Below are 26,276 nucleotides of genomic sequence, written 5' to 3'. Positions count from 1 at the left end.
TATACCCAGAGTTCTCCCATAAGTCCTTATTTTATTATATATTTTTTCCAATATATATTTTAACTAAGTCCACAACATCAGAGCTAAGGTTCCCTTATGACCAAAAAAGAGATGGGGGAGGGGTGTCCTCAACAGAACTCCCCAAATCACAAAATGACAGTTAAAAAAGATCATATATATATGCCACTAACAACAATAATGATGATGATACAGCTTCAATACTAGTCTTAATTTCTCTCATAAGGCTGTCTGATTTTGAAACCATTAATATATGAACCTTGCTCTTTCAAATATAAACGAAATTTTTAAACTGATAGAATACAGAAAACTTAAAATTCACATTAAGAATATACATGCAATGCTGACTTATGCTTACTGACAATACTATTTAATGGTTAGGAAAAAAAATAACTAGACATAATCTTTCCAATTCTAAACTGTGCAGATAGAGTATGTGCACAGTATTTTGGCAGCTTTCACAGAAAACCACAGCTGAAAGCTGGAGCACTTCCAATATCCAGAAATGTATTTTATTAGCTGCATCAGAAAATCATTACCCCAGAAGTCAAGGCCAATAAATATTCTTTCTAATTGTGCAGAGATGAATATAATGAGCTATACCATCAGCAGACTACATTGCCAAATATTAAGATTGTTTAAAATCTTTAAAATTCCACAAATTCCCGGTATGACAGACCTCTAAAATTCAAGAATTAAAATTTACAAAAATAAATACCACTCTGACACTCAAGGGACATCTTCACTTTAAGGCCTTTGTCACAAATCTGAATCTTTATTGTTCTGAAATAAATGTTATAAACATAACTCAAAACAAAAACTTCAATATTCAGTCTCGGAAGATGTGTGGCTCAATGCCCGTAACATGTAACAAGAAAACTTCCTTTAAAAAAAAGGAAAAAAAAGTACTATAAGAAGTCTTTCATATGAGTGAAAATGCACCCCTTTGGTTTTTTCTTTTTTTCCTCGTCTCATTAGCTTGTACACACGTAAGGATCTAAAGGTTTGCATTTTCTTCACAATAGTTCTTGCTATGACGTTTGACGAACTTTCTGCCACTCGACAAATTCATCAAGAAGAACAGGCCCTAGAAATAAAAGGAGCAATTTTATTAGAGTTCAGGGAACACATCTCTCCAACTATAAAACAAACTCCCCACAAACTCTGTGGTGATGATAGAGAACTGACCCTTCCCTTCTCCAGGTGGTTTCCTTTCAGCCTCCCTGTTCTACTTAATGAGTGCTTTCTTAGCCTTTTTTTTTTTTTGACATAAGGGACTTTCCACAATAGATATCTGTAGAAACCTTCTCAAGATTTGTTTCATGAACTCTCCAATACTAAGTCAATATTAACCTCTCCCTTTTTCAAACTGCCCACAGCTTTCTGCCATTTAATTATTAAACAATCTGAAAAGTGTTTAATGTAGTATTTCTGTTACCTCACCAAGAGGTTTGTAAGTTTATTGAAGGTGTGGCCATATCAGAGACTTAAATATTGTTCCAGTAATAGGACCTAGTATAAATCTGAACACAAAGCAAGTACCTAACAAATACCTGACTTAAGAACTATTGTAAAAAGATATTTTTATAACGCAGGGGGTTCAAATTCATTTACTTACAAAAGTCAGATAGGTAGTTTAAATAAGCTCACTGTTTATTTTTTGTAAATGTAGGAAACTCATTGCCCCAAAGAAATATGCTTGCCCTATTCTTCTTAAAGCACACAACCCTCTGGTGGTCTCACTTTTTCTCTTGCTTTTGATAGACATATTTCTCTACTGTAAGAAAAACAGCAGACCAGCATAATAATAAATTGCAACTGAAAAGCAACCTAGTTGTTGGCATACTGTGGACCAGCACACCAGAACACAAGTCCGACATAAGCTACTACTTGGTTCCAGCTTAATTCCTATAAAAGAACACAGGAACAGTTTTGTCAGATTTTCTAAATTTTCAAGCAAATCCAGAAGCTGTATTTTTATACAAAATGCCTCAGTTATAATGTTGACTCAAATGCACATGAAAATACACATTTGCAGGCCAGACATAGTCCTTGGGCTGCCAGTTTACTGCTGTAAGGTATTATTTCTAAAAATATTAAATTTTATACCATTTTGTAGGGGGAAGACACAATATATATAGAAAGAAATAAAGTTATTCCTTCTTCAGCATTTTGTTTCTTCAGTGTCACAAAAATAAGTCCATAATTTCAGTTTACATTTATAGGAATGTATCTTTTCTATGTAACCCTTCATAACATTAAAACAACATATGCAACCAAACTGGTGGTGGGAAATAAAAACTTAATTTATCGTGAGAATTCGTTTGGCTTATCTAAATAATTTATCATTACTTCAAAGTTCTATTTTTATGGCATTCTGGATTTTCCAGTGAAGGGGATGGATACATATTTTAATTTGAAGGATTAAAAAATTGTAAATATTTCATTTCCTGTTTACTCAATAATTCCTGAGGGAAGTTACTTTGACATCATTTGCCATATTGTGAATGGCTATTATGATATTAATTTTAAAGCTTCTGCTATTGTACCTGAGGTTTTGCTTTCCTATTTTTAAAATCATGACTATACTTTTCTTTCATAGGAAAATGCCAGGAAAGGCAGGAATAAAGCAGAATTTTAGCTTCCAGCTGCAGAAATTATATTCTAAATTTAGCTACCAAGTAACTGAAAATATTTCATTTACCAGCACAGATTTTATAATGTTGCTCAATCTAAGTTCTCTACCTTCTACACCTGCCTTCTCCACACTTCCCACACAATTAAGTAAGAAATTGTTAGGAAGTTTAAATCCTTTATGGTAATGCCACACAAATCCACGTTCTCATTCAATAGTTTTAAGAATTTTACTTTCATAGGAAAACATTATATTATACTTACAAGCACCATCTTCATCATAGTTACTAAGATCGGCATGGACTGTTCTGCTGAATTCTAACACATTGTACCACTGATCTTTGTTCATAACGCGATACTTTGATTGCTGTAGAAATGATATAAATTTTGGATTACAGAACAAGCACTATTTATTAGGACTTGACTTCAATAAATACAGTTATAACCTTCTTTTTGTGATTTAGTCTTTCCTAAAACATTTATTCCTCTTTTAATTATTTGTGTTTCTAAGAGAATCCTCAGGGTCATTTAGATGTCAACTTCATCAAATTTATTTTTTCCTTTATTTTTCTTTCATTCTTTAATTTTTTGGGGGGGGAGGGGCACGGCATGCGGGATCTTAGTTCCCCCACTAGGGATCCAACCCCTGCAGTGGAAGCATGGATTTTATCCGCTACACTGCCAGGGAAGTCCCCTCCTTTCATTCTTGAGGAATAACATGAGTGTCAAGGGCACTAATAGTAAGGGTAAAACTCAAGAAAGTTTTACCAATGTATATGCTTATGTAATCACCAATGAGATCAAGCTATACAATGTTTCCTAACACAGTAAATTCCCTCCTACTGCTTCTCATTAAATCATTTCTTTACGTAAGATTTATTGTTTAGCACATTTTGAAGTTGGCATCTTTGGAGGCAATGGAAAGGGTATAGACTTGGGTTCAAATCTCACTTCTGCTACTTGAGTGACCTTGGGAAAGCTATTCATTGGCTAAGTGGAGATAAAACATAATTCAAAATGGTGTTATAAAGATTTAAAAAGATAATGTATGTCAAACACCCTCCACATAACAAGCATTTGAAAATATTTACTTCTCTCAGCTCCTTTTAGAGGGGAATATTTTTACAGAGTTATACTTATCGTTGCCCCAAGACTACTAATATGAGGAAGATTGATAACATCCATCAACCAATCTACTTTATTAGGCTTAAAGATTTAAGTGTGCACAAACCCATTCACATAAGACCTTCTTATACCACTGTCTCTTATCACAAGTTTTAAACGAAACTAATCTGGGGAACTTGTTTTGATAAACAACCAGCTTTATGAGAAATTATTTTCAAAGCAAAAGCATCTGTATTCAAGAAACGGTGAGAAGTATACAAAAAAATAAAATGAAATGAAATAAACAAAATAAAATAGAAAGAAGCACAAAAACAGTTAGGAAACTAAAGAAAGCAATGAAAAAAAGGACAGTATCTTCTTCAAACCACCACATACAGAAGGTGCTATGATAAAGCTTCTAAAAGAATACTTTCTTAAATAAATTCAGCATACATTTCTCAGTAATCACTATATTTAAGTACACCCTCATATTTGTGGACATAAAGTTTATTCTAATTCTTTAGATAGAGCCTAAGTTTTAATACTAAAATTGGTTCTCTTATATTGATTTTTTCAGCCTAATACCCTGTATAACAGAGAGAAACCTGATTTAGAAAGCTTGAGATTTGTGCACTAGCATAAATTCTCTCCTGCAGAAATCCCAAGAAACTAATTTTACATGAAGGATGTCTGCGCTAAAATATATTTCTTGAAGGTTTCTTTTTAATCTCTTTTTTTTGGGGGGGTGGGGTTGCAAGGCAGGGAATAAAAATGAACTTATGTACAGAATATGTTAATGAACATGAACTCATGTCTAAAAGTGACAGCGGATATGTACACACTTTAACAAATTTTCAAACACTTAAGCAGAATTTTTAAAAAGCACAGTATTAAAAAATCTACTTGTTTTTCCTCAATTAAAGGTATATTTTCAATCTGCTTAAGTTTTAAAATATTATTTTAAAAATAAAAACACATACATACCTCCAGGTACTGGTAAAATACTGAAAACAGTGGCCATGTCCTCCCAAGGAGAAGAGCTAACATAGACTTTGCTGTATCAATATCAAGGCTTCTCTGATCTTTATCCTACAATAAAGGTAAATAAGTTTTCCTAAGTGTGGTTTCAAGATTAAAAAAATATTAAAATTGAAAACATGGAAATTCCACCTACCCTTGCAAAATCAAAGGCATATCTGTAGATATTCTTAAATGAAGAAATATCATTCAACTGTGAGCGCAAAAAGTCAAATTTGTTCTGTAACTTTTCTGTGCAGTCACACCTTAAATTAAAAAAATCAAACATATTACATAATTAAGAAAATTAAATAAAAGCATCTTTAGGGGTTAGAAGGAATGCATTAAAGAAAAAAGTGAGCACATTTATGAAGTTAATTTAGGTTTAAAATTCTCTGATTCACAAATTTAGAATAACAAACTATTGCCTTGTGTCTACCAATGCAATACAAAAAGGAAAAATGATAAAAGAAAAAGAAAATCTGGCAATCAATGAAAGTTCACTCCAATAACTTTTCTTTAAAAAAAAAACACAACTCCATCAAAAACTCGAATAAAATCACAAATATTTGACAAAAAGAGATGTACTAAAATGTGCTTTTACCACAAATAAAGATGACAGAATAAAATTAATCAGGCCTCTGATACAAATTTCACTGGGAAGTTCTTAGGCACCAGCTTGGTGAAAGAGATTAGCCATGATTGCTTTTATAAGTTTAGTATATAACCCAGAGGAAATACATTAGTGATTCAGTCATAAACTCAGATTCCTACATTTTTAGTAAACAAAAAATCAAAGTAAATCAGTGATAGCACCTAACTTCACATAAGGCACATATACAAAAGAATGCAAACAAGTAATACATGTTATTTCTTAAGATAAGACATGAAGTATAAGAAGCTAAAGAGATGGAATGTTCAAAAATATTTACTGGCTTTCTGACTCTCCCTGGGTTGATATATTCCCCTACTTAGGAAGAAGCAAGGCAGACAAAGTCTTTCACAATTGGCACAAATCTCCAGTCTCATCTCCTGCCAGGGCCCAATATCCTTAAAATATAACTGTGCTCTAGTTATAATTTCACTTCCCATTCCCAAATGTCATAGCTATGCTTTAGCACACATTATTTTATCTACTTGATATGCTGTTCCTTCTAACATTTCGACAAAATATTACTCATCAAAACCTAACTCACAGTTTGCGTTCTCTGAGATCATCTGACTCCCTCCGATCAAATTAGTTGTGCCATCTACTGTGACCAACTGTATTCCACTCAAAACTGAATTTTAGTACTCATGATGTAGACACCTAGCATTCTCAGCTTTAACCAAGACTTTCACTATTCTAAATCAACATTGTGATGTGTAGTAACTTATTGTTTTATTAAGGTGTAAATATCTGAATAAATTTCTAGTGTTACTTAACTCTTGCATTCTTAGAATAAGCCAAACTTGGTCATGTTACCTATTTTATACACTGCTAGATATCTTGCTATGTTAGTAAGCGAGACTGGTTTGTAAATTTTATTCTGTCACTCTCTTTTCTAGTTTTATAACAAGCTTATACCATAAGCTTCAAAAAAAAAAAAAAGAGAAATAGTACCCTTTCTTCTGTTTTCTGAAAAAGTTTACTGAACACTGGAATTAGGATTTGTCCAAACTCAGCAACTGAAAATCCACCTGGGCCTTTTCATTGAGGGAAGGAAAACCTTTTAATTACTAAATCAGCATTTTAAATGGCTATCAGACCATTCAGATTTTCTATGTCTTTTTGAATCAGTTTTGGTCATTTATACACTTTTCTGATCATTTATTTCATATATAATTTTATTTAAATATGCCAATTAAAATATTTATAATATTTTCTAATATGATTATTATATTTATATATTTTTGCCTTTTCTTTGCTTTTCTTAATCACCTTGCCATAATTTAATTCTCTCAATTGTATCTTTTTCCTATTTTACTAAGGTCTGGACATCTTTTTATCTCTTCTGCTTTCTTTGGGTTAATCCTTTTTCTAACTTCTTAAATTAGATACCAGTTCATTTGGTTTCAGGCTTTTCTTCTCTTTTAATATAACATTTAACACTATAGACCTCCCTAGTACAATTTTAGCTTCAGCCACAGTTTTGTAAGTATTATTGGTTTCATTATTCACTTGTAAATGATGCCTTAACAGGAGTGGTTTCAGAGGAGTCACAGGGATAAAAGTTTTGCTAGAATAGGTTTAAAAGAAAGAACAGGAAGAGAGAAACTGGAGAAAATAAGCATAGACAATTGCTTTCAAAGAGTCTGGTACTAAAATGGAGCAGAGACAAGAGCTCTAAAGTGGGATAGTGAAGGAGGGCGGAAGGTTTGCTTTTTAATAAAATAAATAAAAGAAATAATTTCTACTTTTAGGAAGATGAAGTAAATGTTCTCTTCCCTATCTCTCCTGCTAATTCAACTAAAAGCCCTAGACATTAAATATAAAACAAACATAAGAAGACTCTGAAAGAATCTGAGAAACAACACAGTTGTATGTTCCCTGGGTTTTCATTTTGCCTTGTCTATCCCAGACTTGGAGATGAAGGAGTCAGAAAAACGGAAATGCCAATGAGGGCAGACAAACAAACAAAACAAACAAACAAAAGGCCTGCTCTCCCGCTAGTCAAAAGTAAGCAGCCTAACAAGACAGAAAACATTAGAAAGAAACATTCTTCTCCTATCAAACACCAACGAAAAAACTGGCTCAAACCCCAGCAATGCCAGCAAAGACTGAATGGGGACCTGAACGGTCTACCCTCACCAGAGTACAAGGAGTCTGCCCTCTCAAATTCTGCAGTGTCAGTAGTGTAAACCACATGGGGAACATGAACTTCCACTCCCACCAGTTAGTAAAAAGCAGCCAATCCTCCTCTGACCTGAGGTAGTGTCAGAGAAGGATTTATAAAGAGTCAGGGCTTTCACCATCACTGCAGGAACAAGGCCACCACCCTAGTAGTGTCAATAGAAACTTTTTGGGGAACAAGAAAGTATCAGTGGAGGCCTAGTGGGACCTAAAACTCTCATGTCTGCTAACGGTAATGAGGACTTCCCTCCTCAGATGTCAACAGATGCAGAGTGAGGAACTTCGATTTCTATAGGCTAGAAGTAATAAGGTAGTGGCCCTCACTTTTCCTGCTGAAGTGGTATGAGAGGAAGCTAGCTAAAACAGAGGCTTAAATAAGATCCAGAGTTTCATAATGTAATACTCAAATCTTCCAGGTTTCAATAGAGAAGAAAAAATAATTGCTTGCCATAGTGAGAACCAAGATCTCAAAAAGAAAGGAAAAAGACAATCAATAGATGCAAACACTGAAATGATAGAGATGTTTAGAATTACTTGACACAGATTTTAAAGCAGCTATTATAAAAATGCTTCAATAAGCAATCATGAACGAATTAAAACAAATGAAAAGATAGACACTACCAGCAAAGAAATACAAAGTCTAAGGAAAGAAATATATAAAAAGAACCAAATGGAACTTTTTGAATTATAAAATACAGGGCAGACTTAAACCCTAATATATCAATAATTACATTAAATATAAGTAGTCTAAATATAACAATTATAAGACAGAGATTGACAGAGTAGGTCAAAAAAAAAAAAACCTAACTCTGCTATTTAGAAGAAACTGACTTCAAACATAATATAGGCAGATTGAAAGTAAAAGAACGGAAAAAGATATATTGTAGAAACAATCAAAAGAGGGGTGGCTACACTAATATCAGCTAATGTAGACTTCAGAGCAAAGAAATTAACAGAATAGAGAAGAACATTACATAATGACAAAAGGTCAATCCACCAAGACATAACAATCCTAAATGTATGCACCAGACAATGGAGCTGCAAAATATGAGACAAAAACTTATAGAACTGAAAGGGGAAATAAACAAATTCACAATTATAATTACAGATTTCCACACCTCTCTCTCAGCAATTGAGAGAACAACTACACAGAACATCAGCAGATGTATAGAAGAATTCAACAGCCCATCAATCAACATGATCTAATTGACATTAATAGAACATTCTATTCAATGGCAACAAAATATTTATTCTTTTCAATCCTGAGCCATAAACAAACCTTGACAGATATAAAAGAATTGAAATCACACAGAATATGTCCTCTGACTGCAATGAAACCCAACTAAAAATAACACTTAGAAACTAAACAGCCAACTCCTAAATAATCCATGGGTGAGAGCAAGTCTCAATGGAAACCAAAAAATATACTGAACTGAATGAAAATGAAAAAACATACCAAATTTTGTGAGACACAAAGCAGTGCTGACAGGGAAATTTATAGCACTAAATATAAACATCAGAAAAGAGAAAAAGTCTCAATCAATAATCTAAGCTCCTACCTTTGGAATCTTTTCTAGAGAAAAAAATCAATGAAACAAAGATGTGATTCTTTGGAAAAGATCAGTGAAATTGACAAGTCTCTAGCAAGAATGACAAAGAAAAAAGAGAAGACAGAGATTACCAACATCAGGGATGAAACAAAGGATATCATTACAGACCTGCAGATATCAAAAGGATATAAATTTGACAACTTAAGATGAAATGGACCAATTCCTTAAAAACAAAAGAACTACAACACTCAAAATTTTAACTATTTGAGTATGTAACTATTTAATTATTAATAAATTGAATTCAAAAGTTAAAAACATCTATAAAAGACATCTACAGGCTCAGGTGGTTTCACTGGAGAATTCCACCAATCTTTGAAGACCAATTCTACAGCCTCCTTCAAAGAATAAAGTATAAGGAAAAACTTCCCAATTCATTTTATAAAGCCAGTATCACCTTAACAGCAAAACCAGAAAAATACAGTATTTTAAAAAAATCATCACAAGAAAAAAAAAATTTATGGCTATGTATACTGACGGATGTTAACTAGACTTATTGCGGTGAGCATTTTGCAATGTATACAAATACTGAATCATTATGTTGTACACCTGAAACTAATATAATGTTATATATGTCAATTGTACCTCACTAAATAAGAAAAAGAAAGAAAATAAAATTACAGACCAATATCCCTCATGAAGCCATAATAAAATATTAGCAAGAAGAATTAAGAAGTATGTAAAAATAATTATACACCATGATCAAGTGGGATTTATTCCAGGTATGCAAGATTGATTCAGTAATCAAAAATCAATGTAATCACACTCATAGGCTAAAAAAAGAAAAATTACATGATTATATGATTTAATGCAGAAAAAATATTTAATATCTATTCATGTTAAAACTCACAGAAAAACAGAAATAGAGGAGAACTCCCTTAACTTGGTAAAGAGCACCTACAAACAACCTACCAGAAAAAGTACTTAATGGTGAAAGACTGACATTTTTACCTCAACATGGGGAGCCAAAAAAGGATGTCTGCACTCACCACACTTATTCAAAACAGTAGTAGAAGTTCTAGCCAATGCAATATTTCAAGGAAAGGAAATAAAGGGCATACAGACCAGAAAAAAAATAAAACTCTCCCTATTTCACGTCATAATCATATGACATGACTGTCTGTGGAAAACACAAGGAATACACACAAAAGAATCTTAGAATAAGTGAGTTCAGACAGGTCACAGGACATACAAAAATCAATTATATTTCCATATATTAATAATGAACATGCGGATGCTAAAATTAAACATATAATACTACTTACAGTGGTCAAAATAAAGATGAAATATTTAGGTTTAATTCTTACAAAACATGTACAGGACGTATGTTTGACACAAGACTGATGAAAGAAACCAAACACTTAAATAAATGGAGACATATCTTCCATGAATTGAAGAGTCAAAAAAGTAAAGATGTAATTCTTCTGAAATTCACATTCAGTTTAACAAGAACCTCAGTAAGATTTTTTTTTGTAAATATAGAAGATTATTCTAAAATTTTTGGAAAAACAAAGAAACTGTAGTAGCTAAAAATTTTGAAAAAAGATGAATCAGTCTACCTGACTTCAAGACTTAGTATGTAGCTAAAGTAATCCACACTGTGTGGTAGTGGAAGAAGATCAACAGAACAGAATAGAGAACCTAGAAACAGACCATACAAATATGCCCAAATGATTTTTGACAAAAGTGTGAAGCAATTCAATAGGAGAAAGAGCTTTTTCAACAAATGGTACTGGTGCAAGTGGACATCCACAGGTAAAGAAATAAACCAAAATCTAAGTTTCATACTTTTTAAAGAAATCAACTCCAAATGGATTACTGATTTAAAAGTAAAATGTAAAAATATAAACCTTCTAGAAAAAAAAGTAAGAAAAAAATTCTCGGGATCTAGAGCTAGGCAAATAATTCTTAGACTTGACACCAAAAACACATAAAAAGGAAAAACTGATAAACTGGACATCATCAAAATTTAAAACTTTTGCTCTGCAGAAGTCCTTGTAAGAGAATGAAAACACAAGCTACAGAGGGGGAGAAAATATTTGCAAACCACATATTCAATGAAGGAATTAAATCTAGAATATAGAGAAAACTCTCAAAACTTAACAGTAAAAAAAAAAATTTATCCACTATAGCTCTTAACCTCTTTCCTGTTTTCCTCAGATATTGTAGGTCACTGATTCCTATTTTATTTACATCTATCTCCTCTGCAGCTCACCTATTGAGTTTTAAATCTTTTATATATTTCACATTTAGAAATGTAATTATCTGAAATCTGATCATCTGAGACCATTCCTCTTTTTTCTTTTAAAACACATTAAATGTAGTTATTTTATACTGAGATTATAATTATTCAAAATACTAGGCTTTAAGTCTTATTTTAAAGTTTAAGATCTGTTTCCCAACTTGTTTAGTGATTTCTGATTGTTAATGATCACTGAAATTTTTTCTGCAGAAATTGAGGCTTCTGTTTAAAATGCTTTCCTGTACAGAAGAATTGCTTCCACGAAACACATGGGAGTACTGATTACCTGGGACAATTCCAAAATAAGTTTCTGGATTGTGCCTAAATCTGACGAAGAGCCATGCCGTGTGGCTTGTGGGTTCTCAGTTCCCCACCAGGGACTGAACCCGGGCCACAGCAGTGAAATCCCGGAATCCTAACCACTAGGCCACTGGGGAACTACCCACAAAGAGCTTTTAATTAGGAATTCTCTCAACCAGAAGCCCTCTGCCTCCAACTGTATATGCAGAACCAAGCCCAAGCAATCAAGTCTCCATCTATTGGGTAGGTTTGGCATCAATGACTAAATGTAGGAGGTTTTGATCTGATTCTCCTTGCAATTTGTCTCCAGTTCCCAACACGCACAGATAAATGGCCAGATCCTAGGTGACTAAGAATAGGTAGGTATCCTCAGGGTAAATGCCAGCTCCGTAGATCCCTATGGAATCACCATCTCTTATAAATTCTGGCCTCTGATTATTTTCCTTAATTTACAGTCAAGTCCAGGTGTGTTTTTTTAAAAGATGCTTTAATATTTTATCCGACATTTAACTGTTTAACATTGGAAATGGTTTGTTTGCACATTTAGGATGCCATAACTGCCAGGAACAAAAATCAAAATTTGGATAAGTTAATCATCTAATTTGTCTGGGGCCTAGTTCCTTGCATATGAATGAGTGCACAAAATGTTTCATGCAGAAACAAGAAAAATTTAATCTTACCATTTATTAGAAATGTATTACTTCCTATTTCAATAAATGGCTTCTATTAGTACAAAAATTCTTCATTATATGAAAAAGTTTTAATGAAAGTTGAAAATGCAGTTAACTTCTACCAGAAGAATACACAAAAGAAACAAATTCTCAGATTATATGCTACTATTAAGCTGTTTGAAAATTAGGAAATGAAGTCTTCAATATCTCCAGTTATCAACTGAAAATGTTCAGAAGGTACTAGTACTAAAGTAGCTAGCTACATGTACTCCCTTCCCCATCATGATCTATTTTAGGTAGGGACCTCATTTTCTGTAAATCTTTGTAGCTTCCTGAAGCAGTGCTTTTCACATTTTTTTTAGTGATGTGACTCACATTTTCACACAAAATCTCATGCAGAATCTTAACAGACTTGCGATTCAGGAAGGCAAACAAGTTAAAGGATACCTCCCTACTTTCAAAAGTTATTTCTCTCACTACCACCAGAGTTTGAAAATCATCCTCGTGGCATATTAACATGGGGCCTGGCATATAGAAGCATTCCAAAATTATTTGTTAAATAAAAGTATTATTTAACAAAATTATGTTAAATAATAAACCACAAAGTAGGTGATATATTAATTTAATTATAAGAAGTTTCAAAATTCCTACCTGGGGAAAGGTTAGTGGAAAACTGTAGTTCAAACAAAATTGTAAAGTGTGTAGGTAGTGACTGACAAGTCTCTCAAGGAGATAAGAATCCAAGAGATTACAATCCTTCCCGAATACTTTACATTCCATAGGTACATAAAGCAACAATATTACTTAGGATATGATCTCAACAAGCTTAAGACAGAGATAAAGAATGAAGTTTCAAGTCAAATAGAGACCAGTTAAAATTCCAATTTCTCCACTTTCCAGTCATGTGGCTTTAGGCAAGTTACGTAACCTTTACCAATCTGTTTCCCATTTTAAAACCACAAAAACAGTAAGAGACAACCGTAAGATTAAATGAGAATCGGGTATTAAATGCGCAGCACAGTTCTCAGCTTGATAGGCTCCTTTTGAGGCAAATGGCTGAAAAATCATCTTCACATTGGTGGCTCTCTCCAAACTATTTCTTATCATTATAATCGCTTATCTACATCTTTCAGTTGAGAAATAATTTAATAGAACTGACAATTAATGTTTTCTTCTTGGAGAAGAGTGAAAAAAATAAGAGCATGAACTTCCGTATCTATTACCAACATCATAAAGACCGTGACCAGACCCAGCAAAACCAGTAATCATGCCCAAGCAGTTAAACACAATTCTTATATTTAATCTAGCCCCAAAATAGACTCACAAGAGTTAATAATGTTGATACCTCTTAACTTGTCAAGTTTAGAAAGACTATTTCCCCTGAACTAAAAAAAGCACACTTAACTAGTGTAGCATGGAAAGTAAGAATAGCACTTTTTAAAATAACAATCAAATAAAACCACACAGATTTTAGGGAACACTGGCACTATATGACAGCAATCTCCAAGGTCACTGCTGTTAGAATCAGTGAAATGGGTTTAAATTTCAACATGAAGGCTTGGGATTTAATTTAATGAGTATTGTTAAACATCTGATTAACGAGAGGCTTCTGTATTTCTGCTTCATTTAAGACCTTTAACATGAGAAAAAATTTTCATTTATATATTAGATCTAAGTGAGGTTATCTTCCTTAATTATTAAGTCAATAAGAATGCCATGACACACTGATGTATAACAGGAAGAATTTTATTCACCAGGTTATGGATTTAGAACTTTCTCTGACAAGACTGGGCGCATTGAGAGTGGTATGGCCATAGACTAGAACTTTCTCTGAATCAGGTGCATCAATCCGAACGATACAATTAATCCATCTCTGGCGGGTATTTGGAAATGTGGAGCGGGGGCATTTTGAAATTGTTTTGATGACTCTGGGGGAGAGCAGCGGGGAAGAATGCCAATGGCAATTAGTACTTGGGCCCAAAATGCTAAGTGAATGATAGTCATACACCACAGACACCACAGCATCCAATCTATTCAACTCTTCCACTCCCACCAAAAAAATTGTACAAATGTTCCCCATTCCTCTCTCCTAAAGAAAATGAAGCCAGTTAAGCCTATAATCTTCAAAGTACAGGGCTCAATATGATGGAGACCAGAAGGTGTACAACCTGTAGTCTACTGGCAGACAGCTTAGTTACTACCATTCTTGTCAGATGCTATCCTTTTGGCTCTTTGTTTCATTATCATAATCAAGTATACTCTTGTCAAAGATATATGCCCACAATTTTCTCTAACAGCATGGTAGATGCTCCAACAACAAACTTTCAGCTAGTAGATATGAGAAAAGTTATCCGCTCCAGTAAGGTATGCCAGAATAAAATTTTCAAGTATCCTTGGAATCTTGCCTCTACAAATGTGCATCTTAATGGGGATAAGGTCCACAGTTTTCCTAAGGTTCTCAAAAGAGTCTATGACCTAAAAAAAAAAAACAAAACAAAACTCCTCTATTGAAAACTATCCCCCAAATCTTTGATGATTCCTATGCTCAAAAATCTCTGATGGCTTCCCAAGCTAAAACATATGGTTTGAACTCTCTCAACATATTAGTCAAAGCCCTGCATAATGTAGCCATTATCCCAACTATCTGGAGTTTAAAACTACTCTGTCAATTTTCTTTATGTACCTTTTGATTCTAGCAAACTAGACATATGTTTTCTTTTCTCAAGGCTCTGCTCACAATTTCTTCTTGAAACAACATTTTCCTATACCCTCAACCATCAAAATCCTAATCATTCTTCAAGGTCCAGTTCAAATGCCACACCTACAGTAAAGACTTTCCCATCTACTCAGCTGGAATTAACCTCTTTAGCAGTTGTGCTTTCATAGTATTTGGTACTTTTACTCTAGTACTTGTCCCATCCCACCTGGATTAATGGTTACAGTATGCCTATGGTTACAGTATGGTTGCAGTAATGCCTTTCCCGCCCTACTGAAATGTAACTAAGGGGCAGAGCTGTGTCCCATGCCTCACTGTGATCATCAGTAAGCAGCACAGTACTTTAGATAAAATAGGTGTTTAAATATCTCCTAAATTAAATCTGACTTGAAGGGAAATCTGACTATTATTAAACAATGATGAAAATGAAATAGAGCAAAGTATCTGGAAAGGATATGGCAATTACATCCCCGAAACTTAAAAAAATGGCCATTCTAATCCAATTATATACAAATTCATACCCATAAATTCTTTCACACAAAAGAAAAGGACAATGCAGTTGTGGAAAGTCTGTATGAATAACAGCTTTAAAATAAATAAATGTTAAAAAAATAGTATTCTGAAAACTGTTAAGCATTATACAATTACAGATTATAATTAACCATGATTATGACAGTCCCCTATTCTTGACCATAATATACATTTTAACTACTAGACTGTTTCTATTCTTTAGCAGAGCTCTACTTAAAGTTTTCTACGTGTTAAAATTCATTAATTTGAAACAATTGATAACTACATTAAGATGATTTAGGAACCATCAAATAACTATGTCCACATTATATTAAATCCTAAGAATATGAAAAATCTATAAAAGGAATCAAGTCTGTGAAATTTTACATTTTATAATGATTATATAAAACCAAGTATACTAGACGACTATACATTTTTTTAAAAAACAAGTTTTATAGATTCTTTTGTCTCTATTGGTTTACATTTTAAACTATTTTATTCCTAGCAAGTTCTTTACAAGAAGATTCAGGGAGTAATAAGACTTAGCCAATTAAGAGAAGATACTCTGTACTTCAACAAAGCAATCTAGATCATTGGGGGTAAAAAAAAAAATAACTATTTTCCCAGTCAAGAATGCTTGCCTAATTTTAGTAGCTTTAAAGATCTACACTATAGAGTTCTAAGCAGATGGGCAGGGGATAATAAATGAATGAAACAGAAACCTCTGGGTCAATTTTAAGTCCTAAATATTGCTTTTATTTTGTAAAGCCTGTGAACTTCCTGTTGGAAAGATATGCTAATAAACAACATGTGCATGGGTTCATCAATTTCCCTAGCATATACCCAAGGCCATATGCTAATTATTCAAAAGTAAATACTAGAAACACTTTGTGTTTACATATTTGTGTTATACAGAGGCTCTTTATATCAAGTAATTCAAAAACATAAATAATTAGAAACTTTTGGTTTAAAAATATACAAACAGTTGTTAGCTGAGATATTTTAAAAAGCAATAGACAAAAAAGCAGTAGGAATAGTACATAAAGCAGTTGTAATGCCAAATAAAATGTCTTACAATTGACAAGCCATGCAACAACTGATATAAATTTTAATAAAACAGACTGAGCTACATGAAATTAGTTTATATTCTTTGCATAATCTTGTATATTTTGTCTTTCTCTATAAAGCTAATTAAATGGTGAGAAATAGCTCAAAGAATTTCAGAATCAACATTTTAATTTGGCATGTTATGACACCTAGATGAATGGCAGTCTTGGTTATAAATACTATGATTTTAAAAGTTAATAATGGCCTTCTATTTTATAAAGAATGTAACAAAGGAATATACATAAAGGGATGATGCAATAGGAAGTACAGTATGGTAGACTGGTATTCAGGAAATTTAAATTCTACGTCCTAGCTCTGCCACTAAGAACTATGTAAACTCTGGCAAAAATTTTCTTCACCTCTCTGAGTCTCAGACTCCTCATCTCACTTATAAGTAATAAAAGTGAGAGGGTTGATTTTATGTTCTATTCTAGGAACTATGATTTGGTTCATATGAGCAAAGATTTTTACATTAAACAAATATATATACATATACATATGTGTGTATGTGTATACATACACACACATATATATATATATACACAGACACACACATACACACACACACAAAATGTCTAAATGTTAATGCTGGTTCAAAAGGAGAATTACAAAACATTAGACACTGAAAATTCAAATATAAATATTTAAGTTTCATATGAACAAATACACTTAAAAAAATAACCAAGTATTTTGAAATTTAAGGATAGGCAAACAAGGAGTAAAGAACAGTTAAGTGTGTTAATAAAAGCATAATCACAACAGGAAATCACATGGCTAATTAACCTCCAGTTTGGGGCTCAAAAATATTATAAATTTATGCTTGCTCTAACTATTTTAGAATGTTGATTATTAATAACTTCCTGCATGAACATCAGGAACATGACATAATATAAAATTAATACACAATTACTAACTGACTCTGAAACTAAGCACACTTTACTCTGGAAAGCTAAAATCAAATTATTTTTATAAAGAAGCAATTTTATAACTTATAAAAGTGTCCCAAGGCAGCATCCTAAACTGAAAGTATACAACTGTAAAATGACTAACGGTTGCACAGGAGCCAAACAATATTTCTACTTTTGTATTCATGAGATTCATTTGGCAAAAAAGAAATAATAAAAGTGTCATGTAACTCTCTTCAAATTTCTTTTTTTTAAATTTTTTTGCATTGAAGTAGAGTTGATTTACAATGTTGTGCCAATCTCTGCTGTACAGCAAAGTGACTCAGTTATACACATATAGACATTCTTTTATTTCAAATTTCTTTTTTAAGTCAAGTATAAAACTGAAGAGAGAGGAGGCCCCAGAGCTTAGGACTGCCCAAGAACAAACTCCTCATGTAGTAAAATTCTACATTCTGAGAAGGAAATCCCTTATCACTCAAACATACCGTGAGTAAATAACTTTGATCATGAATCTCTAATTCACCCATCAAGAGAGTCAATGAGTTTTAATAGAACTGTTCTTAGGTTCTTTCTTAGGTAATATGAAAACTGGAGTAACAGTTCATTTTGCCAAAGACCATAATATAAATTTTGTCAATCCTAAACTGATTGTTCTAGATCAAACCAATTTGATTAATTTAAGGTGAAACCTTACTCCCAAAAAACTACGAAGCACAAAATATCAATTAAAATCTTCAAATAGGCCATCAAATTTGTTTTTTAAAAAAATTTCTTACTGTAATGAAGTCATCCCCTTTAACCATTCTTCCTTGGTAAAAAATCCCATGCTTTCAGCCTCCAATTTCCACGCTAAAACTAACATAATAATCTGGAAAGAACAGAACATAAAGGATAGGGGAAAAGTCAGCATAGAGATAATCATGTCTATATTTATCATGGAGAGCATTTTTATACAACTATTTCCATCCTTTAACTATTAAAGAGTACAATCTCTGGAATTATTAACTGTAAAAAAATTTAGATGGGCCAATTTCTTAAAAGCAAAAAGTTCTAACAATTTCTGAAGGTAGAATCTCTCTTACTCTATTACAAATGACATTTGTATCAAGAAAGAGAACACGTGCCCAATTTAAATACATTTAAAAAACCTAAATGAAAATCTACAATATTCATGAAGAAACAAAATCTTGTGATAAGATTAAAGTGTTCCAATTTTTAGAAATTTATGAATATGCTATACCCCACTTGTATTCCATTTTACTTAGAAATAAAACATACATTTTCAGGTTCAACACCAATGTCTTCACAAAATTTTTCCATTCCTTCTGGCCCTACAACTTCATCAGGACCTTCAAAGACAAAAATAATTTATATATTTTATTGTTATAATTTAATATCAACATAATACATAAGTCACCGTGTTAAAGGCATCTATGAATACACCATAACATTTTTTGTGAATAACTGAATTTGAATTTTGACATACCTTTGATAAAGTATAAATACTTGTCACCAGATTAAAAATTTTTTAATTTTGAAATACTCTTTGAACACCACATTATAAAAAACAATTAAGGAAATAGAAAACAAAGCAACGTTAATATCAATCGCTAGCTTGTACAATAACTTGAACCTATCCATTAAAAATACATTTACTGAGAACCTCCTCTGAAGAAAATTTTTCACAATGCATTAATAAAGAAGCACAAGAAGGTTTGAGCTCCTTATTCTACTTGACTGTGCCAGTACCAACCCACAATTCAAGACAGTAAACAGAGGAGAGTATCTGTTTCTTACTGAAACAGAAGGTCATTCATTAGCCTTCTGAAATATACCCAAATAAAATTTACTAGTTTTAAGATATACTATGAAAATAACGATGTAAGGAAATTACAACATTCAGATTCCAGAATGAGATATTTTCCTTATTTACTTGGTCCTAAAATAGACAGTAAAGCATAAGCATTATGTCATCTTAATGTAGAAATAAATGCTTAATCCCTCAATTAGCTATGTCTATCATTAGTCCAAAAATTAAGGACATTTTTCTTATATTTTTCTCCTTAGTAACAGTAAATATAAGTCAGTACACCAATTCTCATATTTTTTATGTTATCAGATTCCCATATAGTAATTACATCATTGCTAGGTCTCTTTTTCGGCTTGACAAAACAAATTTGTGACAACATGAATGGACCTTGAGGGCATTTTGCTAAGTGAAACAAGTCAGACAGAGAAAGGCAAACACCATATGAGCTGACTTGTATAAGCAATCTACCAACCCCCTTCCTCCCCCCAAACTCAAATACAGAGAACAGACTGGTGGTTGCCAGAGGCAGGGGTGGGCAAAATGGGTGAAGGTGGTCAAAAGGTACAAACTTCCAAACTTAGTAAGTCCTGGGGATGTAACAGGATGACTACAGTTAATAATACTGTTTTGCGTTTTTGAAAGTAGCTAAGAGAGTGAATCATAAAAGCTCACATCACAAGAAAACAAAATTTGTGACTATGTGTAGTGACAGGTGGTGATCATTTTGCGATATATACATATATCATTATGTTGTACACCTGAAACTAATATAATGAGGAAGGTAAAACAAATTTTAAAATATAAAATATGATAGAAATGTTTACCACACCTGGTTTTTGAAAGAAAATACAGTCTTCAAATATTATTGTGAAAGTAGCTAAGAGAAACTTGTTTTCCTTTCTTAAGGACTAAAAATACTCCAGCTTTGTAAGTCATAGACTAGACCAAGGCTGCTCAGGTGGCATTTTATATCACCACCATTAGTTCACAAGCACAACATGAAGCCAAGGTCCTATGGTTTTTCTTCATAGAAGAATGTAACGATCCAATATGTGACCAGTTAAACTCTTACTATCTCAGATAAGGTCCAGGCTGCTAAGATGACGTTCACAACATGGTCTGAAACCAAAACCTTTTTAAAAATTTTCTAGTTTAAATAAGCATTGCACTTATTTATGCAGTGAGGTGTTAAAAGGTGAAGGGGTGGTAACTACAGGAAACTTTCACTTCCTAATATATATTTGGAGGGTTTTATGAGAATGTGTTAATTATGTAATTTTAAAAGCACACATGTACAATTAAGGTGTTAAAAAATACTGAATATGAATCCTTATATGTGGTTTGGATGAAAGTAAAAATCAGATTAAAAATTTAATGGAAGAAAAGTTTTTTTCTTAAGGCATGATGGAAATATATTCTAAACTTTTCTAATGCAACAAGAAAGCAGACTTGCCCTCAAAGCTGCCATCATTAGTAGTTAGAAGAGAAAGTCATGTCAAGAAATATCAGTTACTGTCATAAAATATAGCCTCCCTAGAAAATGGGAGATTAGTGATTAAAATTTGATAAGAGTCAAGTTAAATTATGTTATATGGATATATATGTAAGACCCTTCTGTAAATGACAAGTGACTTTCACAAAGCAATGCAAATAATGATAGCAACAATCTAAATCTAAAACAAGGTCTATACTAATGTTCTTTTCCCCAGATTGCATAACATCAATTATACTTCTTGAAACAAACTCTTCAATAAAACTACTCCCAGGGTAAAATCTCTGGAGTGGAATTTAACTGACTCTTTCAGGCACAAAATAGGCTTCCACTCAATTTAAGAATCTATGAAAATGATTTAGTTCACTCTACCAGCTGGTTACTTACTAGGATTATGCAACTCTATCCCACCTTTTTTCTGATTCTTTGTAAGACCTTAAAAGTGCCTTTTCACTTTTTATGCTTTTGTTCAGTAAAAGGCCCAAAGTATTACTGAATCCTTGCTGATGTAAATAGCAGTCAAGATGAGAGGTGTTATGAAAGGGCAAAACTATCAGGCTTATCACACATGACCTATAATATATAAACAAGATTTGTGGTAAAACATTTTTAAAACTTAAAAAAAAATCAATTTTCTGATGTTTTAATAATGATAAAGAAATGTTCTCAGGTATACCTGCAGGGTCTAAAACATTGCCAGCCATAGCAGATGCTCGGGGGGAAAAAAAAATCTGCTCAATGAAATGACACAGTACCTTCAACATAAACTACCTAGGAACTATACTGTTAATTTTGGAACAGTATTGTGAAAATATACAACCAGTAAATCTGATGCTGCAATACTATTACTTTTTTAATAATAACTGACACTTATTGGGTTCTGACTATATTTAACCAGGTACAGTGCTAAGTACTTTCTTAACATGTATTATCTCAGTGGCACAATTATTGTCTCCATTTTAAACAGGGACATCCCAGTTATTGTTTATTTGGCAAACAACTGGCACCTCCTTATCAATTAGGTCTCTGACCAAAGTAATCTCTAGAGAGGCCTTCCCTATTCACCTTATTTGAAAGTCCATCCCAACTTTCTACTTTCTATCCCTGCATCATACCATATTTATTACTTTTATAATCCTCCACAATCTGTAATTATCTTACCTACTTAACTTATTTACTGTCTGTCTTCCCTGCTAGAAGGCAAGTCCCCCCAAGGGCAGGGATCTTGTCTGATTTGTTTACCACTATATTCCCAGCACTTAGCACAGTGCCTGACCTACAAGTGCTCAATAAATATGCATCATTCAGTGAAGGACAGAAGATAAGTTAACCTAAAGTACACTTACTAATATTTTCTTTGTAAAAGAGAAACTAGCTGCCATGTACATATTTTAAAATAAGACAGTAGTAGTTAAAGCATAGGCTCTATGGTCAGAATGACCTGAGTTTGAATCCAGGTTCTTGTCACTGTATGATCTTGGACAAATCACTTAATCTAAGCCTCAGTTTTCTCATCTAGAAAATAAGGATAACACCACCTACTTAACAGAATGGTCATAGGAAAAAATTATATAATTAGCACAATTTCTGTAACAAAGATAGCAATTATTTTGCTGGCCATTAAAAAATGCTTGTATAGGAAATAAATGTTTAAATCAAATCTTATGCTACCCGGAAAGTCCCTAAGAGAAGTAAAACAAGCAAGCATGAAAGAAAAAAAAATTGACTAATTTTATGGTACCTAGTACCCTTTATAGGCAAAATAAGATGACTGACCTTTTGATTCTGTATCATTATCATACATACCAGTAAAACTGGCATTTTGAATACTGGGTCAACATTTTAAATGGAGGTCAAAAGAAAATGAATTCCCTCTATTTAATTTGGGTTAGTGGTTGTCTTGGGATGCCAGTAATAGCAGTTTTTCTGGTCTAGAAAGAATCTGTTCTGTTACTAAACAATTTTTAAATTATACTTTTGGGATCGCTCAGTGGATCCCAACAGTGAAGTTACTGTCCTCCAAAATAGTCTTATTTTCCATACAGTTAGCCTAAACCTTAATCTTAAGTTCGAAGTACTCTTGAGACCTTAACTTGATTAGCAATAAATACAAGACAACGACTGCATATACACTTTTATTCTAAACAAACACTCTGAGAATGACAGTGATAAAAGGGGAAAAACAAAACAAAACAAAAAGCCCAACCAGGGAGGCAGGTAAAAGAAAGGAAACAAAGGGGAGGAAGGAAAAACAAACTTTAAAATCAATAATTCCAAAAGAACTAAATCATTCTAAGGGAAAAAAAATCTCTTTTCATATATGTTTATGAAGAAGTTAATAATAAATGGAAAACAAGTGTTCTTTTTCATATATTTGCTTAACTCTTTGGCCTCATCCCAGGCTTTGACTTTTACCTCTGAACTACAGTTTCACCCTAGGCCTAGAGTTCTTCATTCACCACTTACAGGATTTACTGTAGTTTAAATTAGCTTCTTCAAGAAGCTTTCCCTGAAACTTCCAAGGCTGGATTATACATTTCTCCTATGAACTCTCACAGTGCATCTTCCTAATATAGCATGTAGTACACTGTACTAATATCAGTCTGTTTATTATTGCATCTCCAGTAGAAATCAATGGCTAAATAAATAACAATTATATTAAAGGATAAATCTGTCATGTAATGATATACCTGAGTTTTAAATCTTTTACTATGTCTCCCAAGAGTTTCAGAAAATGTCAGTTTATGGTTCAGAAAAATTTCAAAAGAAAACTGAAAAGAAAAACAAATATAAGGTATAAGATGTTTTATTACATACTTTGTGTTTTCCAGAATACCAACTCTACTGTAGCCAATGGATGTAAACCAATAAGTGAATCTGTTTACAAATTTTACTAACAGTAAATGAGTTTCACCCCTCCCATTAAACATATACTGAATTATATATTTAAAGAAATATCAGCCTGAAAGGGCACCAAATTCTTAGCCAAACATAATCCTCTGTCTTGACCCTGATCTCAGCACAAAGGACTAACACATAGCAGGCCTGCAATAAATAATTTGTTAAATGAATAAACCAAAAAGAACGTTTTAAAGCATGTGACTGTTATCTTCTTATATTAATTTCATTACCTGCATACTCATAAAACCAAGCCAGGCACTTCTTGCTTGAAAAATGTTCCTCTCCACTTATTAGTCTAGCAGGGGGTTGGGATCTGCAATAGCTTAGAAAACACACAAATGCCTAAGAATTTTAACAAGTCTCAACTTTTAGTGAAAAGCTAAGTTCAATATGAACTACTTCAATTCAAACCAAAGTATTTTTTTTTACAGTTGGTGTTATAGGGAAAAATTGGAATTGTTAAATATTTGCAATTTGAAACAGTAATCTATATATAAAAATTTCTAACAAAACCCAAATGCTACTTTGCTCACTATCAAATTCCAAAAATATCACTAAAATTATTTCCCCCAGATTTCAAAAGACCACAGAGAAGTTCAACCTAATGGTCTCAATCCAGGACTGGTAGTTGGGCATAAATCTTTACAGTGATTCTTCTGCTGATTTGTATGGAAATTATATATGTGTATAATTTGAAAACAAATCTTACAAAGTATATTTTGATACTCAGTGAATCAATATTTCAGAATAATATTTTATATTAAGAGTTGTTTATTTATCATCTATCAAGCTTAAATCAATATTTTAAACACAAAAGATAATATAGGACTTAAGGCTATAATTAAATTCCACAGATTAAAAAGAAAAAAAAAAAAAACTAACAGATAATACCAGTTCAAATAATTGGGCCAAAGCCTTGAGGATTTAATGAACAGAGAACCTTTTCTCAAGGTTCCACACTACGACAATGACTTAGTAATGCTATAACTTCTGCAACTGAATAATGTAATATAAAATAAGGGTGCCATATTTAAAATTTTAAGTTGATAGAGCAAAGTATCACCTGAGTTCTAATAATACTGACTGCTCCGCAGTTTTAATGTGCTTAATTTAAATAATTTTGATATATTATACAATTAAGATTACTACAAGTTAATGTAACAAAAAACTAATTTGCATGTTTCAAAAAAAATATGAGCTAATGGAGTAACTATGTCAAATTCTAGTATGAGTTATCAAGAGGTATAAGAAAACAGCAGTATCTTTTACAGTAATAGTCCAAGAAATACCCTTGGGCTCTTTTGCCAAACACAGTAATGAGGGAAAAAATTCAACCAATTACAAAAAGGATAATGCAGACTAAAGAAGAAACCTACCTCACATTTTAAGCAGACCTCTCTTTAAGGACAGTTCTATCATTATCTCTTCTTCATAATGCTGGCTACTTTAAATGGTGAAGTTGTTACATTAAGTGCCAACCACTAATACAGTCAAGACACCCGAAAAGGGAATTTTAAAAACTCACTTCTCACACCTAAATTGCAATGATTTTTTGCAGCATACAACGTTGCTGTAATGCCTTAATGACACGCTACAAGGGGATCAAAGAGCTATACAACTACAGCTCTGCCTTTTCTTTTTCTCCAAGAGGATACAGAGTACAATAGCTCTCAAATTATTAATATTTATATTGAGAGCTAACAGCATCCTGATAGCTGAAAAACAAAACGCACGCAGGGCCTTTCCAACTCCGCACATAGGGACTTGGCTCAGGTGGAGGCGCTATACTTCCAGAAAATGGGGCTCCTAGTGGGATGGTCCGGGTTAGATCACTCCAAATAATAAATTTGGAGGCCAATTACAGCATAAGGAGCTTTTTTTCTACCATTCCCATGGCAGTTGTCAGGTCAAAATTCCTCGTGCTCTGTTCCTTTCTTCACACTCTACAAAGAAATTCTTGATGTGACCCTTGCACGGATCTGTACTCACTTCTAGGTCTGGAAGGAAGGCGGGGGAAGGGATTAAGGGAGTACGGGGTAACGGGAAAGAGGGCAATTTGCGTACGCATTCCTGTTTCCCCACCCTCCCTGGCACGTAGGCTCAACGTGAGGCGACTCTCCGAGTCCCTTCGCTGGCGCCAGAGCACACAAACCGAACATGAGGTGGAGCCGAGCGCAGACTCGCGCGGTTCCGCGCCTCCCACCTAGGTTTATCAGAGGCGGTTCACCTCTCCCCAGCCCGAGCCCCGGAGACCCGGCCCGCCTCCTTCTTCTCTAGCCCTGCGGCAGAGGAGGTAAGACTGAAGGGTAGGGGAAGGTGGTACCTGGAGATTTTACACTTTTTGAGGCCCCCGTCTTCCGCTACTGCCGCTGCCACCCCAGATTTTCTCTTCTTCTTCACCGGCAT

General features: G+C 33.2%; 1 protein-coding gene across 1 annotated transcript; it reads right to left on the bottom strand.

Annotated features, from left to right (window-relative positions):
* Nucleotides 1-770: 770 nt before the first annotated feature.
* Nucleotides 771-26,276, bottom strand: DCUN1D5 (defective in cullin neddylation 1 domain containing 5; the record flags this gene model as incomplete). The annotated part of the gene is made up of 8 exons (XM_079709257.1): nt 771-1,105; nt 2,917-3,019; nt 4,741-4,845; nt 4,931-5,039; nt 18,444-18,535; nt 18,946-19,016; nt 24,101-24,192; nt 26,194-26,276. 8 exons carry the CDS (start codon nt 26,274-26,276, stop codon nt 1,050-1,052), a joined length of 711 nt encoding a protein of 236 aa, XP_079565383.1. The 3' UTR covers nt 771-1,049.

The sequence above is a fragment of the Hyperoodon ampullatus genome, assembly GCF_949752795.1.
Source record: "Hyperoodon ampullatus genome assembly, chromosome: 7".
NCBI lineage: Eukaryota > Metazoa > Chordata > Mammalia > Artiodactyla > Ziphiidae > Hyperoodon > Hyperoodon ampullatus.
This window is presented reverse-complemented; position numbering and strand designations above follow the sequence as displayed.